The 18,375-nt window shown below is 41.1% G+C and overlaps 2 protein-coding genes across 10 annotated transcripts in view; one reads left to right on the top strand and one right to left on the bottom strand.

Moving 5' to 3' along the window:
• Positions 1–18,375, bottom strand: part of LPGAT1 (lysophosphatidylglycerol acyltransferase 1) — a 115,654-nt gene that overhangs the window by 59,556 nt on the left and 37,723 nt on the right. Inside the window, exons 1-3 of one of the 3 annotated variants that reach the window (XM_023247836.2) lie at positions 17,966–18,101; positions 17,517–17,714; positions 16,362–16,626 (exon numbers count right to left, since the gene is read on the bottom strand). In XM_023247836.2, coding sequence (XP_023103604.2) covers positions 16,362–16,626; positions 17,517–17,648 — 397 coding nt within the window. In that variant the 5' untranslated portion in view covers positions 17,649–17,714; positions 17,966–18,101. Of the gene's footprint in view, positions 1–16,361; positions 16,627–16,757; positions 16,874–17,516; positions 17,715–17,965; positions 18,102–18,375 lie in introns of those variants that run through there. The other 2 variants (XM_045049186.1, XM_003999322.5) reach the window with 2 other exon arrangements.
• The window catches only part of LOC123382888 (translation initiation factor IF-2-like), a 64,289-nt gene continuing 62,539 nt past the window's right edge, over positions 16,626–18,375 (top strand). For 4 of the 7 annotated variants that reach the window (XM_045049187.1, XM_045049188.1, XM_045049189.1 and 1 more), the window contains exon 1: positions 16,981–18,364. In XM_045049187.1, the coding sequence (XP_044905122.1) occupies positions 17,647–18,354 (708 nt within the window). In that variant the 5' untranslated portion in view covers positions 16,981–17,646 and the 3' untranslated portion in view covers positions 18,355–18,364. Of the gene's footprint in view, positions 16,851–16,980; positions 18,365–18,375 lie in introns of those variants that run through there. The other 3 variants (XR_006592014.1, XR_006592017.1, XR_006592015.1) reach the window with 1 other exon arrangement.

The raw sequence follows: 18,375 nt of genomic DNA, 5'->3' as shown, positions 1-18,375 counted from the left end.
ATGTTTGGAAAATATTAACACATATGTACAAGACACATCATTTATTCGTCCACAGACAGCGCTTAACACGCGTATGGATTCTTGACCCTGAGAGAACTCTGAAGCAGTGCAGCCCAACAGGTAGGAACACAATTACAGAGTAGATGGCAAAGTGGTTCAGAAAGAAAGTTAACAGTGGAGGCTATAGTGGGTGGAGGAGGAGGACTGTAGCCGGCGCGCCAAGGGCACAAGGGGTGAAAGCGCCTGGTGTGGGGATCCCAAACAGACCAGGTCCGTTAACTGGCAGTGACAAAACACAAAGGCAGAGAGACGAGTGGTGGTGAAGCAAGAAAGGAATTTATATCAGGGAGGCCAACACCAGGAAAACAGCGGACAGTCTCAAAGACTGTCTCCAAAATGTCGAAAATACTTCCAGGATTACGTAAGGCAAATGTGGGGCAAAGAAGGGTAGGTACGTGCAGGTAGGCAGTGAAGGTTAAATTGATCATCCTCTTGGGGTCAATCGTGGATGGGGGTCTTGCTGGCTCAGGGCAGTCCTTGTTGCTTGAGGGCGTAATTTTGGTTCCCCTCGGGGGATGCTTTGCCCTCAGGGTCTTCTGCCTGAGCCAAGAGATAAGCTAGAAAGAAAAACCCAACTAAAAAGTTTGAGGTCAAAAGGGAGGAAGCCAAAGTCCTCTTTCGGGATGTCAGGGGTTTACCTAAGTAGGTAGAAATTTTCAAGAAAACTGAAGAACAGATTTGAGGGTGTTAAAACACACACACATATGGCCACAGACCCAAAATGATTGTCACTTAGACCTAGTTCTCAAACTGGTGCCTAATATGTAACCTAACTGCAGTTCCAACCTCCCAGAAATGTAGTCTTAACCTGGTCAGCCAGGAATTTTTCAGTCTGCACCAATGAGCCTGTCACGCACTCTGGGTTCTCTCCATCCCCTAAGGAAAGATGAGGTAATGTGCATAAGACACATTGCCTTAAAAAAAAAAAAAAAAAAAGACAGCTTGCTAGGAACTTTCTTGCCCCGCCCCTCCCCCCCAACTACAAAATCGTCCCATTTTTGTACAAATCCTGGGAACACCTCCCTACCTGCCAGATGGGCTGCTGCTGACTCACAAATTATTTAATAAGGCCAATTAGATCTTCAAATGTACTTGAACTTTGTTATTTAACAGGGGAGAGGAAGAACATCAATGAGAGAATGAAGAAGGGTTGAGGGAGAGCAGCCTGAGTAATAAGAGCTCAGAACGGACCAAATTATGGAGACGCCGCATCACCATCTGTCTCTGCCACCAGAGCCAACGGTTAAGTGCTTTCCATGAATTGTATTGAACCCTGATAAGTATGCCCTCATTCAATCTCCTCTAAGAATAGTTTCCTAAACATCTGAGTTGTGTAAGTAAATGACCATGGTTTCATCATGAACTACTCTAAGTGGTTCAAAATCTAGACTTTTCCATCTTAAAAAATTTAAAAAAAAATTGAAAAGCCTTCTCTTGACCCAATTTCTCTCCTGCAACTATGCAACTATTGCCCTCTATTCTTTGACAGCCAGACTTTTGGTAAGTCACACGTTCATGTTTCCATTAGACCTCCTCCCATTTGTCATCACCTCCAATGCACTACAATCTAGTTTCCACTCCTACCACCTCGAAGAAGCTGCTCCTGCCAAATGCAGTAAAAGAATAAATCAGCTCTGATCTTACAAAACAGACTGTCAGCAGCATTCACCCAGCCCTTCCCTTGAAACGCTGCTGACTTCTGCCACCACATTCCTAGGGCAGGCACACCTTTGGCTTCTCTAGCCTTTCCTTCTGAGGCTCAAGCATCCCACTCTCCCCAACCTCCAAAATGTCAGCATTTCCTCAGTCTGGTCCTGGGCCTCTCATCACTCAGTACTTACAGGTACTTACAATCTCTCTAGGTGACCTCCTTCAGCCTCTGGCTTTAAATACTATTGCTAATTTCCCAATTCTTCCTTCTAGCTCAGGTTTCTCCTGTGTGTTTTGGACTGTATATCCATTTACAGTGCAGAGCTCCACTAAGGTGCTTCTCATCCTACCCCATGCCAAATTTTTATCTTTCCTCTCAACGTTGCCTCTTCTGAGATTCCGCATCTACCCAGCAGCTCACACTGGAAACCCTGTCATCCCTGTCACCTGCCCTTCTACTACATCCTCTATGTCCTATCGCTCAGAAACTCCTGACCATCTTCCTCCTATAAAACTCTCCAGTTGGTTCACTTCTTTCCATCTCTACTGCCATCACCTAGACCAGGCTACTGTCACCTCACCCGGATAAAGTGAGAATCTTCCCAAGGGCATCCCCTGCACACCCTCACTTTCTCTAATCCATTTCCACAAAGCAGGCAGAGTACAGAATTACAAATGTGAATCTGATTCTGTCATTCCCTTACTTAAAATCCTTGAATAGTTTCCTCTTAGGATAAATTTCAAAATCCACAACACGCGCTACACAACCTCAACGGACTTGGCTTCCTCAGCTTCCCTTCATCCCCCAACCCTGCTCCTCTCTGCCTCATTCACTCCATGCTGCAGCAACCTGGCCCTCCTTACTCCCACAGCCCCTACACTTGTTCTCTGCAGCCCTTTTCACAGTTGTGATCACATGGTTACCATGTGACTCCTGTTGTCTCCCACAGAAAAAGTCAACTGCAGAAGAACAGGGGCAGTGCTGTTTTATTTGCCACCGTTCCCCCACCACCAGCACAGTGCCTGCAGAGGAGGCAGTCAGAACACTGTTAAACATAAATTGCTTTGAAGATTTCATAACTTATAAACATCAACACTAGTTAATATTTCAGCTGGACTATGGCTTAAATTACTAATGATAAATTATTTTTATTTCTTGATTAGAGAACTTTATTGAGCTATACTATTAACTACACTTGAGTGTTGTCAAATGTATTTCTCAAACTATCCCATGTTAGCTTTTATTCATTTAGACATGCTTTTCCCCAGAGATTAACACAGCTGTTTTCCTAGGCATTAATATAATAATAATATTATTATTACTGTTATTATTTATAGAATAACAAATACCATGCTATTCACGTTACACTTAAGCTTCATATGAGATAAATATAACCTCCATTTTTACAGGTGGTAAAACTAAGGCTCAGATAAGTAAGTAGCTTGAAATTACACAACTAGCAAGTGGTGGTGGCAGGAACTAAATTCCTACTAACTCAAAAGTCAAGGACTTTTTCTAATATATCATGCTATGTCTAACATCACACTTACTTAGCAATATCTATTATTTGTTAAAAATACATCTGTATATAAGTATCTGAGGTTTAAAATTTCTTTAAATGATTCAGTTTTGAAATTACTGCCCTGGGGGGATGGGTAAAATAGATAAAGTGGACCAAGAGAATACTTATCATGATGAGTATTGAGTAATGTATAGAATTTGTTGAATCATTGTATTGTACACCTGAAACTAATACAACACTGTATATTAAGTATACTTCAATTAAAAAAAGTAAAATAAAAATAAAATGACTGCCCAACTCAGGCTCTCATATACAAAAAGCAATTTTATTCCACCCATAAAAAACAGCCTGCAATTCTTATTGAAAATGACACCCTTGTTCTTTATCTATGTAATCCATACTTTATTCTACAAAATAAATTTAGCTTCCAGTTAATTTTCTTCTCTGCAAGGAACTAACTTAACTTGAAAAAATGGAACCATCACCTTAAGGGAAAATGCGCATACTGATCTCTTTTTCAGAAAACTTTGCACCTGGTACATTTTGGACACACAGTTCATAGCAAACTCAAGTATTCCCAAAGGCATCTATAAAAAATAAAAACTATGTCCAAAATCCTTTTGGTTGGAATTAATCTAGATCATACTCTCTAGCACAGTATCTTACAAATTAATAACTTTACTAACTGGCAGCAGGCAGTCAATAAATATTTGATTGATCGATCACACAAGATACAACTGAAGTTCTGTTTTCTTGAGAGAGCAAACTGGAAATAGTTATTCCCTATAACCATATTTCTAAGACAACTACTAGTAAAACACATAACTAGGAAGCATCTCCTCAATAAAGAGGTAGGAAGGGGTCACTTAATAACCCAAATCTGAATACTAATTCATACTGATTCCAATCAATTCCAGTTGATTTTCAACAAGGGTGCCAAGATCGTTCAATGTGAAAGGAACAGTGTTCTCAACAAACACTAGGACAACTGGATATCCACAAACAAAAAATGAAGTTTGGACCCTTATCTTACATCATATAGAAAAATTAACTCAAAATAGATCAAAGACCTAAATATAAAAGCTAAACTCAAAAGGTAGCCTAAGTGTAAATCTTCATGATCTTGAATTGGGCAATGGTTTCTTAGATACGACACCAAAAGTATAATCAACCAATGAAAAAACAGATGGTGTAGTATACAGAATATAGAAAGAAACTTAACAATAAGTTTCGATAAAAAGACAGTAAGAGATAAATAACCCAACATAAAAATGGGCAAGGGATTTGAATAGACATTTCTCCAAATATACACAAATGGCTAATGAACAAATGAAAAAATGCTCAACATCATTAGTCATTGGAGAAATGGAAATCTAAATTATAATTACATACACTAGGATGGCCAAATTAAAAGGACAACAAAAGCCCAGAAAACAATAAATATTAGTGAAAATGTGAAGAAATTGGAACTCTTCTACATTGCTAGTGGAAATGTACAAGGGGACAGCTGCTATGGAAAACAATTTGGCAGTTCCTCAAAAAGTTAAACATAGAATTATCATATGACACAGCAATTTGACTTCTAGGTCCAAAAGAATTGAAAACATATGTTCACACAAAAACTTGTACATGAATGTTCATCGCATTATCCACAATAGCTAAAATGTGGAAACCCAAATATGCACCAATTGATGAATGTATAAACAAAATGTAGTCTATCCATACAATGGAGTATTATTCAGCCATACGAAGGAATGAAGTACTGACATGTTACAATATGGATGAACCTTGAAAACATTATGCTAAGTGAAAGAAGCCAGGCACAAAAGACCACATATTATACAATTCCATTTATATGAAACATCCAGAATAGGCAAATCCATAAAGACAGAACACAGATTAATGGTTGCCAGGGCTTGAAGGGAACAGGAAATGGGGAGTGACTGCTAATTGGCTTGGGTTTCTTTTGGGGTGATGAAATGTTCTGGAATTAGTCAGTGCTGATGGTTGTACAATCTTGTGACTATACTAAAAAGCACTGAATTGTACATTTTAATACAGTGAATTTTATGCTATGTGAATTATACTTCAATTTAAATATATATATATATTATATATTCTTAACACTAAATCCATACTGATCATAGTTTAGTCCTCTGATGATTCAGAAACATCCTGATGTATTTAACTTTACAGATGTTTTTTCCCTTAACGTGCCAAATAATGCAAGCTTCGAATTAACAGCATATGCAAAACATGTCTTATGTACATGATTCACAATGGTTTCTTTAAGTTTAATGAGTAGAAAAAAAGTTTACAGAAGGTGCTATACTAGCAAACTTTATCAGATCTATTAAACCCTAAGAAAAAGTATAACTTCATAACTAAAATTTATGCATGCTTTTTATAATACTAGTTTTTAACTATCTTACTATAATTTAGAGATACAGAAATCAACTGGGCTTGCCTTGTTCTTCATATTTCAAAATATGAAAAGCAAAGGGAAGGAATTTTAATAATCTAGATTTTATACGATTATATTCAGAAGATGAAATGAAGGTTCTATTAATTAATGAGTGTACAAATAGTAGGAAACACTTCACTAGCTTAGAAATATAGTACATGAATTGAAAAACCTTGTGACCACAGTTCTTACTAATGGCACTTCATTTTTTAGTTCCCATCACATGCCTCTGCTACATGAAATCCACAGCCGAGGTCTCTAACAAACTTTCAGTTTTCAATGATAGAACTCATGAGTTTATAGGCACTTGTAAGGCATATACATGCAAAACTATCAAATGCCTACCAGAAAGAGACTAGTAATTGTTATTTGAGGTTCCATTTTGTTTTGTTTTAAATGAACATCATCTATGCCTCTGGGATATAGGCAGGTAATGTAAATGAGCAAAGCAGGCCCAGAGGAAGACAAGGAAAGAGTGGGATATCTCAGGTGAACTAGAGATCCCAGGCCCCATCTAAAGGAGGTGGCCATCACTTAGCTCCAGCAAACTGCTGCCAGACAGGAATAAGGACCCAGCACAGCTGGAATTCCGATTTCCCAAGGAAGTCTTGGTTTTATTTTTTATGTTCTGTGAAATCTCCCTAATTTCAAAATGTTGAGAACTAATTTAAAAAAAGTTGAAATAGTGCAAAGGGCCAATAAAGAACATCAGCTATAGAATATGGCCATGAGTTTGTAAACTCTGAAAAGAAACTCTTGAAACTAGTTTATAACAAACTACAAATACACTATAACAGATTTAATATATAATATACTTTATATAACTAATATATATTATACATATGCTCAATATATATAATGCATGTAATATATTCTAAATATACTTACTGAGGTTTGAGGAGCATGAATACAAAAGTCTGTCCATCCTTAAAGTTTTCCAGGTGATCCACAGACCAGACCCTAAAGACTAGTATTAATATTACATTTCATTCATATTCCTTACTGAATTGTTACCAAAGGTAACTCACTCCTTCCATTCATTTTGGTGACTTTTTTTTTTTACTGCAGCCAAGTAGAAATAGAGTGGATGTCTTACCTACACTGACAAGTAGTCCAAGAATCAAAACAGTTTGGGAACCACTAGGAGGGGAAAAATTAGGGAAGCTATTTCTTGATTTTAGACAGACCTTAAAGAAAATTAATTAGGGGAGCACCTAGCTAGCTCGGTCAGAGGGGCATGCAACTCTTGATCTCAGGGTCATAAGTTCGAGCCCCACTTTGGGTGTAGAGATAACTAAAAGAAATAAAAATTAAAAAAAAAAGAAAATTAAGTGGTAAAACTTGTCTCCAGTTTCTAATAATCAACTAGTAGTACAACAGAATGGTGACAGAGCTATCTGAATTACACATAGTTGAATAAAAATCTTGTGTTGTATTTTCTGATACGAACATGGGGAGTTATAGACAAGAGTCTGAAAAATACACATAGCAACAAGGAAAAAGAGAAAAAAAAACTTTTAAAAAAAAATTTTTTTTTTTTAACATTTACTTATTTTTGAGACAGAGAGAGACAGAGCATGAATGGGGGAGGGGCAGAGAGAGAGGGAGACACAGAATCGGAAGCAGGCTCCAGGCTCTGAGCCATCAGCCCAGAGCCCAACGCGGGGCTCGAACTCACAGACCGCGAGATCGTGACCTGAGCCGAAGTCGGACGCTCAACCGACTGAGCCACCCAGGCGCCCCGAGAAAAAAAAAACTTTACAAAACTTCTCTTTTAGCAAACCTAGGAGAAAAACAAATATATAAAAACTCCAAAAATCATGAGATCAGGACTGAGATCAAACAAGACTGATATCAGACAGAATCTGTGATGGGAGTGAAAGCAGAGACAGAGACAGAGACAGAATATGGCATGTGATGAGGATTGTGGCAGATCTCCAAAAACAACAGCAAAAACGCACTTCCCTAAAGAGAAGGGTTTACATTGGCACACTCAGGCTGTGTCCCTCCATTCACAGCCGCAAAGGAAGGAGTGGGAAGTCCAGAATTGGTGGCAAAAAGCCAACTAAATTCAGTCTGGTTTGGAGAAAAGCAGAGGACCTGCGGCAACATAGAGAAGCACACCCAGGTGCCATATGTAAAAAAGACTTTCTCTGAGGCAGAAATCTGGAATCTACCTTGGCCCTCCTACCCGCACCTCCTGCAAATAGCTGACTGTGAAGAATCCAACGCATTAAGGTACAAGGAATAAAAAGGTAACTGTCACAGCATTCACTTAGAGATACCGTAAGAAAAATGGTAGAAATGAGCAGCACAATGTACCAAATGTCAAAGAATGCTCACTAGAAAAATATTACACTATATAAGATAAAAATTATAACTAAATATGCTCGCATGAATTTAAGAAAATCAGTGAAGTCACTACCACTATGAAGAAAATCACAAAGCATAAATATAAGAACTCAAGGAAGAAATGTCTAGGCAACAGGAATAGTGAAAGCATGAACTGATAGAACTCAAGAAAGAAACAGAAGAATACATAAAACCGTCACAGAAATGAAGAAGAAACTGAAATGAGAACAAAGAGAGACAGTGCAGAAGACATGGTAAGAGACATTAAAGATAGAAACACACATATGAGGGGCGCCTGGGTGGCTCAGTCGCTTAAGCGTCCAACTTTGGCTCAGGTCATGATCTCAAGGTCTGTGAGTTCGAGCCCTGCGTCGGGCTCTGTGCTGACAGCTCAGAGCCTGGAGCCTGCTTCGGACTCTGTGTCTCCCTCTCTCTCTGCACCTCCCCTGCTCACACTCTGTCTCTCTCTCTCTCAAAAAATAGACATTAAAAAAATTTTTTAAAAACTCACACATATTAGAAAGTGTTTAAAACAATTAATGAGAAAGTGACAGATTAAAAAGGGAGAGCCAACAAATATAAAATTAGGTCGCCAAAAAAGAAAATCAAAACAAGCAAACTAAATAAATATTTAAAGATATAATTAAAGAAAACTTCCCTAAATAAAAGAGACTTAAAGCCACATATTAAAAGGGCACAGATGAGCCAGCATATACTATACCAGCGTATCTTAGTACAATTACTAAATATTAGAAAGAATCCTTTCAGCAGATAGGCAACAAAGATAAAATCATTAATAATGGAAAAAAACAAGCTGGCTTCACACACCTCCACAGCCACAGTGAATGCCAGAAGACATTTGTATAACACTATATTACTCTAGGAAAGGGTGAGCCAAGGATTTTATTACCTGCCAAGCTGTCCTTCAAGTATAAAGCAACAAAAAAATGAAGTTCTAAACATGTTGCAAGAATAATTACCATATTGTTCCCATGATCCTTATTGGGAAGCCAGTAGTGAATGAACTTCAGCCAACCAAAGAATGACTGGGAAAAATTTCTGCAAAAGTCCTTGGGTTAGCATTATATATGTATTTAACTGAAGAATTAAGACTAAAACAGAGGGAGATAAGGGTGATAAATTTAACATAAATATTATAGGCCTTGACAATGTATAAATGCAAATAACAAAAATTGGGAGCAGGAAGTATAATAAGCTTACTGATTACCTTAACATAATAGCTGGGAGTCAACAGTCTTAAAGCTCAAAAATCAAGTACTAGAGGTATACATAATATTATAAATGCAAATACTATTGTGAATAAATGCTACTGAGTATTGACTAAGATTGGGTGATGGAGAAGAGAAAGGGGAAGAGAGAAGATTTAAACAGAATTTTACCTTTGTTCCTAGAAGAGAACTAAGAGTTACTATCAACAGAGAACTAAGAACATCATATAAAGCAACTAACAAGAGAAAAATACAAACCTTCCTAAATACCACAATAACAAAAGAGCAACAAACAGTGAAAGACCTAAAATTTATATAAAACAGGAAATGGGGCGCGTGGGTGGCTCAGTCAGTTGAGGATCCAACTCTTGATTTCAGCTCAGGTCATGACCCCAGGGCCATGGGATTGAGCCTGCTTAAGACTCTCTCTTCCTCTGCTCCTCTCTCTCTCTCTCTCTCTCTCTCTCTCTCTCTCTCTCTCACACACACACACACTCTCTCTCTCTCTCTCAAATAAAAAAAAAAAAACAACAGAAAACATAAAATAAAATGCCAGAGTCCAAACAAAGCATATCTGACATACAAATATAAATAGATTCAACTCATATTAAAACAAAGAAATTTACAAATTTACTCATAAAGTGAAAACCTAACTCCATGTTGATTACTAGACTACTTCTAAATCAAAGTAATTTTAAAAGTTTGAAAACAAAGAATGGGCAAAGAAATACCAGCCAAACAAACAAAAAGAAAGCAGGAATTGTTTTATCCAGCTCTTTTTGACTCAAGAATCTGTGGTCTTAACCACTACAAACTGCAAATACTGCTTCGTGTGTTCCTGGGTATGTGTGCATGAATGAGTATACTTTTAAAGAAGAACTATCTAAATAAATTACTCAATTGTATATGATCTTTGAAATAAGACTAGATTCCAAACTTAAAGTACTGCCAGACTGCTGAGTTCAAGGCATTTAATACTACTTTTTCATATAAAAATCAAAACATTGTACTGAAAATTCCTTGCCTGGATTTCTGCCCATGATGTTATGGACCTAATATCATGCAGTAACCCTTCACTCTGTTGACAATCTATTGTCAAGCACTCAAAAACAAAAATCCTAATTGAACTGTCATTCTCTGTAAGGGTAGAGATTTAAGAAAGTGCCATTTCATTAAATTTATAGTATACTACAAATATTTCTATTGAAGCAACAGGTTTTTTTTAACCCCCTGCAGAAATCCATAGCAATGACATTGCTTTCGGGTGTTAAAAGCTGTAGTTTAGTAAAGAGATTTCAAGCCTCAGAAACAAAAGGACATACAGGTAGTAAAGATTAAAAGACTCTAGGAATATTATATAAAGATCAATAATGACTCTACCCATAGTGACATCAACTCAGTTAGTGCTTAAAGGGAAATAACTGTGACCCTCTGTGTTTGAATTTCCACAACAATAACAAAAGGAAGGTATTATCATTATACCACCCTGCTAAGTACCGACCTGGTAAGACTGTTGTAGGCATTAAATGGCCGAGACGCTCAGGACACCGCTTGGTTTAATGTGTCAATAAATGCTAGCTAGCTAATATTATCATCACAAAGATACAAATTTCAAACTGACACATTATGCAAGTCTTTTAAATCTGATATAATTACTGATTATCCAGTTAACCCCACAGACAAGTACTTCCCTAGTGGAAAAAAAAAAGGCATTTAAAGCAGCTCCGTCCCTAAGTTCCCTATTCCCTCTCTGCTACCACCTACCACCTGCATGAGATCAGGAGCCCTTCCTCTTTAATCCCATGGTAAATCTCCACTAGAGCATTATACCAGGATGTTTTCTTTGTTGGTGCACTGACTTCCCCACCAAGGCTTCTGTGAACTCCTTAAAGTCAGCAACTATGTCTTTTGCATCTCAGCATCTCCAGGGCACCTGTTCCCACATATAATAGAAGCTCAGTAAAGGTGTGTTAAATTAACAAATGTGACAGTGTAAGAGATGGATATATATATGCATTTATGTACATGTGTGAAAAACATGATCCAGCTCAGGGTTTACATTTTGTGGACTGCAATGTGTTTGCTATCAGAGGTTTCAGGAAGTTAGGGGAAGGAGGTGCAAGAAAAAAGGAATCATTCAAGAAATACTTAAGGGGAACTCTGTGAGCTTCTGGCAAGAAACTTTACTCTAGGGTTATAAAGACCACAGCTCTACCTGTAAAGAGTTCACAGCGCTGTGGGCACTGAGCAGGTAAGGATCTCACCCCCACCAGTGAGCAGAGATGTTAAAGTTAAAGCCAGATTAAGCCATGTGACTCCCAACTCTAAACTGCAGGGCTCTTTCCACTAGAACAGTGCCTTTCAAATGTTGAGTGGGCTTATAGTAAAAAATACATCCTGTAGCACTCCCCAGTACAGATACACGTTTCTGATCTCTTTATCTTCATTCTATTCTATTTCACTGTTTTTCAATGTTCAGCCTGACACACTAAATTGGCTTATGACTCAAAGGCGGAAAAATACTGCTCTAGGAGATATATTTTTAATCTCTAGAGTTTTGATGTCAGATAGAATTCCTAATAGTTTTTCTCACACAATAAATGTGTATCCCAGCAAAAAAGGTAAAACACTATCAAATAATCAAATAACCCACAAGGACTAATGGAGTCATGCCAGCTGTCAGTTGGGGAATGGGGGGCAGCTAAACCTAATCTCCATCCGCTTTCCCTAAAGCCACAAATACCCAATCTGAGGGAAAGAGTGTTTTCTGGGCAGAAACAAACTGGTGGCAAGCCTCCTGACACCCCAGCTCCCTTCCGCCAGACTATGGCCCAAAGACAATTATTCTATATAGAAATTCTGGGGGCACCTGGGTGGCTCAGTCGGTTAAGCGGCCGACTTTGGCTCAGGTCATGATCTCATGGTCTGTGAGTTCGAGCCCTGCGTCGGGCTCTGTGCTGACAGCTCAGAGCCTGGAGCCTGTTTCAGATTCTGTGTCTCCCTCTCTCTGACCCTCCTCCGTTCATGCTCTGTCTCTCCCTGTCTCAAAAATAAATAAACGTTAAAAAAAAAAATTTAGAAATTCTGGAGCTTCCACTTACAATGAATATTTTTTAAATGATTTTGTATAAGAGACTTTAACTAAAGGTGTTTGGATGGGGAACAATAAATTTATTAAAATAAGTGAATGGGGAGTGCCTGTGTGGCTCAGGTGGGCTCTTGACCTTGGCTCAGTTCATGATCTCATAGTTCATGAGATCGAGCCCTTTGGGCTCTGCACTGACAGTGTGGAGCCTGCTTGGGATTCTTTCTCTCTCTCTTACTCTGTCCCTCCCCGACTCTCTCTCTCTCAAAAATAAATAAATAAACATTTAAAATAAAGTGAACAAAAATTGAACTATTTTAAACACATTTTATGTAAAAAAAAAAAACTCTCTGAAATTTGCCATGCTTCACTTAAATTGGGAGGAGGGAAGGGATTTATCCCAGATCTGAATAAAATATACAGAAGATCATTAGTTAAGCTAGTACCTCTTCTTGTTTGCTCTCAAAATATTAGGTCAAAGACAGTATACAACTTTTCCTCAACATGAGATGTTTGTACAGCATTTCCCATGAAAGGAAATGTGGTAACAACTACATCACTACCTAGTAGCAAGCTAGGGATGAACAAACTCCAATGTCCTCAGAGTTCTTTCAACAAATGTGTTCTCCTGGCGGTGCCTAGATGGCTGTCGGTTGAGCACCTGACTCTTGATTTCTGCTCAGGTCATGATCTCACAGTTCATGAGTTTGAGCCCTACATCAGGCTTCCCACTGACAGCGTGGAGCCTGCTTGGGATTCTCTCTCTCCATCTCTCTCTGTCCCTCCTCCATTCTCTATCTCTCTCAAAAATAAATAAATAAACTTAAAAAAAAAAAAAAAACAAAACGAAATGTGTTCCCCTGGAAAGTCACAAACAGGCAGAAAGACCAGAAAATCTCTTTCTCCATGTTCTGGGTCCACAGGCAGTACTCCAACTCTAAAAACACAAACTAAGTATAAGAATGTTCATTCAAGTTCTTTGACTGGCCTTGCCATTCACCATCCAAGAAGCAAGTCTGAGTTTAAAGCAGTAATTTTTGTGACATTTGCCTCAAATTAAAAGACAATTTTAGGGCACTTGGGTGGCTCAGTCAATTGAGCCTCTGAATCTTGGTTTCGGCTCAGGTCATGGTCTCAGCATCGTGAGATCAAGCCCCAAGCCCCACATCAGGCTCCACTCTGGGTGTTGAGCCTGCTTGAGGTTCGCTCTCAAAAAAATAAAATAAATTAAAAAAAAATTAAAACACAATTTTATAAGACTTTAACAAATCCTCCTATCATCCCCAAAGAAATCTGTTTAGAACTATGTTCAGAAAAATATTCTTTTTATAAAGACAAAATGCATTTTTCCTAAGAAAAAGGAAAAAGCCATACTTACTATTTATCAGATCTATCCAATGGAACTTTCTCTGGGGATGGAAGTGTTCTGTGTCTGTGCTCTCCAATACAGTAGCCACCACCCACCTAATACAGAGCACTTGAAAGGTGATTGATGTGACTGGGAAAGTGTATTTTAAGGTTTTTTTTCATTTTAATTAATTTAAATTTAAATAGCTGCATTCGCCCAAGTACCTACCTTTGGGGTAGCATAGGTTAGATAATCAACAAAGGCAGCAGAGAATTCACTTGTCTTAGACTCAACGTCACAATTTGAAAAAATGATATTATACACAAATATTCGATCTCCAACTTCCCAATTAACATTTCATTACTTAATATTTAAGTTGTCCTCAGAAGTGTTTTTCAACAAAGTTTGGCGATTTCTATTCTGAAATGTGAACGTTTTAGATCTGCCGAGCAGAATCCCTTTGGCAGTGTTCAATTTTCTGTCTGTGAAACTTAAGCACAGGGAAAGGAAAAAACTGAATCCCACCTTCCTCTTGATACAAAGGGAAGAAATGGAACACATAATCCAGACAAAGGCTAATGTAACCTCTTTCATGGGTACATCTGCTCACCAATCCCCTGCTTATGTTGCTTTAGACCCAGCTGCGGCTTTCCACAAAAGTCATTTCTACATTTGTTTGACCTCTTGATTGTGTTTCCTTACGATCAAACCCTCTCAAAGCATTCTACCTATTGGAAAACCATTTAAAATATAAACACTACAATATTCTATATTTAAATGGTTAGAATGCAGTAGCCTGAAGAGAACAGATGCTTCAGAGAGACTAAAATATGCAGATCATGCCAGGACCACTTTCCAAGCAGGTGGCAGAAGAAACTGCGCAGTTCCACAGTCAGCAAGGGAAAGACACCACAAGAAAATATCCTCAGAAATGCCTTGCAGCCATGCTGTGGCCAAAGGTTAACTCACTTGAACTTCAAGCAGCATCACTGCACTCACTACAATCTCAAGGTCAATGCCAATTTTTTTTCAGCTTCTCATCATGCTAACCCTTATACACCAACAAACCACACACACGGGCACAAACATTTCACTAATTTCATTGTGTTTAAGTAGAATGAACTTCTAGAACTCTAATCTTGAGTTGACTTAAAACTGGCCAACAAGTATACAATACAAAGAGCAAAGTCACGAGTACCACATATCATATTTGTGGAAGCTTAAAACTACACAGAACAAAGCGATTCTAAGACAGCAGTACTTCAGGTAAGAATAAAGCACCATAGTTGAGAACTTCATTTTTTCCCCCTCTACCACTACTACTGCTACCACAAGGTCCTAAAAGAGGACTAGATGCTCACCTACTGTACCCAAAGGGCATGGGATCTCAACAAGACCCGTGACAGGGAAGCAATGCACACACTATCCCAGGAGCTTTGGGTCTTGCAGAATAATAAATAGCATTGCCAAAAGGAAAAAAGACTTCATCTGGGGCAACTGAGAGCACTCTGACCTAGCAAGAGTCCGCTGGACTCCATAAAAGCTATGTGTTGTCAGTCCTTTTTTTATGTATATGGATAAAATCTACAGATGCAGCCTGGGCAGGAAAGAAGGAGACAGAGAATTTAAAACGGGGAACTGCCATGCTGTGTGACCCCAAGAGCAGCCTCATACCCTCCTCACTTTTCCAAGCTGTGAACTACAGACTCCACTGACCGCAGCATCTGCAGCATGATCTCTAAGGAAACTATCAATTATAAAATCCTATGATAACAGCCTCAATGTCTAAGACAAGTGCTAGAAACCTCAGTGCTTTTTGTTTTTCATCTTCGTAATTCTTAGGGGAAAAAAGTCAAATGAATATAATAAACAAAGAATTTTCACATCAGAGGCCCAAGTTCTCAAAGCACATAAGGCTTATAAAGAGAAAATAAAAATAAACGCTACTTCTCATTTAGCTCTTTAAAAGTCCACTTCAGAACAGCATTAATCTGGCTCCCCAAAATGCAATTTAAAGGCAGAAATATAAATCTACTTAAAGACACTCAGAACATAAATCAGTTTGGCATAGATAAAACTTAATTCTTATATTTAATATTCTAATACACATGTATGAGATTAAAATATAGATTCTAGTAAACAAAAGAAACATACATCACAGAAAGAAAGCCATGTTTTGCTTGACTCAAAATGTTAACACAATACTACATTAAATGAAAAAAACTTATTAAACTATCTTAGCACAAATATGGCCCAGTCCTTTTTCTAAATTCCTAATGTGTTTATGGGCTAAATATGTTATCTCATTTTATAAGCCCTCAAGTCCTATATAACCCACTCCTATTCCTCTAGGTGAGCCTTGGCAGACCGGTTTGAATCAATGTCAATCACATTAAAAACATACTATTTAAGGAATTTATCAGGATGTAACTATGAAATTATACATCTGAAAATATCATCGTTCCTAAATTGGGATTCTGGAAAAAAAAAAACAACTCAATAGAATTGTTTTCTATTTATTTTTTTAATAGCCAAAGCATCAAGGCGTCTTCAACCCCAAATGTAATATATATTTAATCATGGCTCCTGACTTAAGCATAACATCATAAATTGTTTCATACGCGTTAAACAAAAGTGCTCACACTCTTACCTGTATATCCAGCATACCATCCCCAAGAAGCCACCATTCCTAAAAGCCATTTATACATGAATCCTTCAATATACCAGAACCGCTTACTGTCCAGCAGTCGAAGGGGCTGAAGTACAATTACATAGCAGAGGTAGGATAAAAGAGCAACCAGGTTGTTGGCGACCATGAAGGCAAACCTCAACAGGGCTTTCACCAAGATCCAGCCCAGCCACGGAGCTTCTTCCAAAGTCACAGCCATTCTCACATGGGCGTCCGTCCTGTCTTTCTGAGGTGAAAGAAAAATTCATTTAAAAAGGAAAATGGATCATCCACATCCAAATAGTCACTAACATAGAAATCGCCTCTAGCACAAAAACACGAGAAAAATCGAGGGTCTAAGCTTTCGCGGTGTAGTACCTCGGTGATCTCTCCGGGAAATTCCAGAGGGGGACAGAGAGCGAGGGAGGAGGAGCCGCACAAGGTCAAGGGAGCTGTTCACGGAGGCACAGGGTATGTCATAATATATTTAGCAAACGATAATACTATCCCCACTAACTAATCAGTGGCCGTCCCCGCACCGCGCCTCACTGCAGTCTGCTGTCTGGACTTTGGGGAAGAAAAACAGACCCACTTGCTTCAGACCCCCCTCAGTATTTCCAAACTGACGACACGAGTGAAAGGAGGCTGTTGCAGGGACCCGATCCCCTTTCCCAGCTAGGAGAACCTGGGTACCCGAACCACTGCCATTCCTGCACATCGATCGTGCCTTAGAACGGTCTCTCGCCTTAGCAAAACGAGTTACGCTAACAATGTTCATTTGCGGCAAAGGGGTTTTTGTTTAACCTTTGACTCAGGGTGAAAAAAAGGAGAAGGGCCTAGAAAAGAGGGCAGGAAGGTGAGAGGAAGAAAGTGGGGGCTAAGGCAGCGAAAGGAGGAAGGACGGGAGTAGGGGGAGGGGAGCAAAAGCCAGAAGGAGGTGAAGGCACGGGGGGCACAGATGAGAATGAAGTCCCGGACCGGAGGGCAGGCAAGCCAGGGATGATGTTAGAAGCGCGGAGGAAGAGGCGACGGCAGCGCTCGGGAGGGGGTGGGGGGGGGTGCGGGGGGCGCCCGCAGCGGTTTCCGCGGCTGGGGTTGGGGTCGCGGCGGCGAGGGCGGCTCGCGCGCCGGGCTCACCTCGGCTGGCGCGGACGGCGGGCGGTGGAGCGCGGGGGCGAGTGGGGCCGGGGGCCGGCGGCCCGGGGCGCGGTGCTGCGCGGCGGCGGCGGCGGCGGCGGCGGGTGTCCCCGGCCGAGGGGTCGCGGTCATGGACGCGGCGGCGGCTGAGGCGCGGCGCGAGCGGGCGCGCGGGCACCCTATAACCCTCGCGGCTGCCTGCGGACAGAGGGACGGCGGGGACTCAGGGGCCGGACCTGTCACCGGGGCGGGTCCGGGGAGGCGGGCGGATGCCCCGCGCCCCCGCCTCCTCCTCGGGGCCTACCGCGCCCTCGTCCCTCATGCCGCCGCCGCCGCCTCCTCCCCGGACCGCACGACGACGACACCCCTTCCCCGCCCCCCCCCCCCGCGCCGTTCCGGGCCCGGCGCCGCCGCAGCCCCGGGCCTGCGCCCGCCGAGCCGGAGGTTACCTCGGGCGGGCCGGGCCCCGGCCCGGGCTGCGGGAGCCAGAGGAGCCGGAAGAATGCATGGCCGGCGGCGGGGCCGGCGGAAGGAGGCGGCGGCGGGGCCCGGCCCCGCTCCGGCTGCGGCGCGGCCCGCGCCCGGTCCCCGCGGCGCTGAGACTCGCTCCCCGGGGCCCGGCCGCGTTCGCCGGGGTGGCGGGGAGGGGCGGCGGGGAGGAAGCGGCGGGAGCCGAGACTTCGGCGGAGCCGCCCCCAGAGCGCCCTCTAATGAAGGCTCGGCAGCCGCCGCCCGCGTCCCCGATCCCGCTGGTCCTCGGGTCCCGGCCCTTGGGGCTGCCTGGTCCCTAGGCCGGCGGGACCTCGCCGAGCCCCGTTCCCAGGAGGAGGGCGGCTGAGAACGGTCTGGTAAGGAGCAG

Source organism: Felis catus, chromosome F1 (assembly GCF_018350175.1).
Source record: "Felis catus isolate Fca126 chromosome F1, F.catus_Fca126_mat1.0, whole genome shotgun sequence".
Lineage (NCBI taxonomy): Eukaryota > Metazoa > Chordata > Mammalia > Carnivora > Felidae > Felis > Felis catus.
Note: the sequence above shows the minus strand (reverse complement) of the source record. Positions and strands in the feature narration are given on the sequence as shown.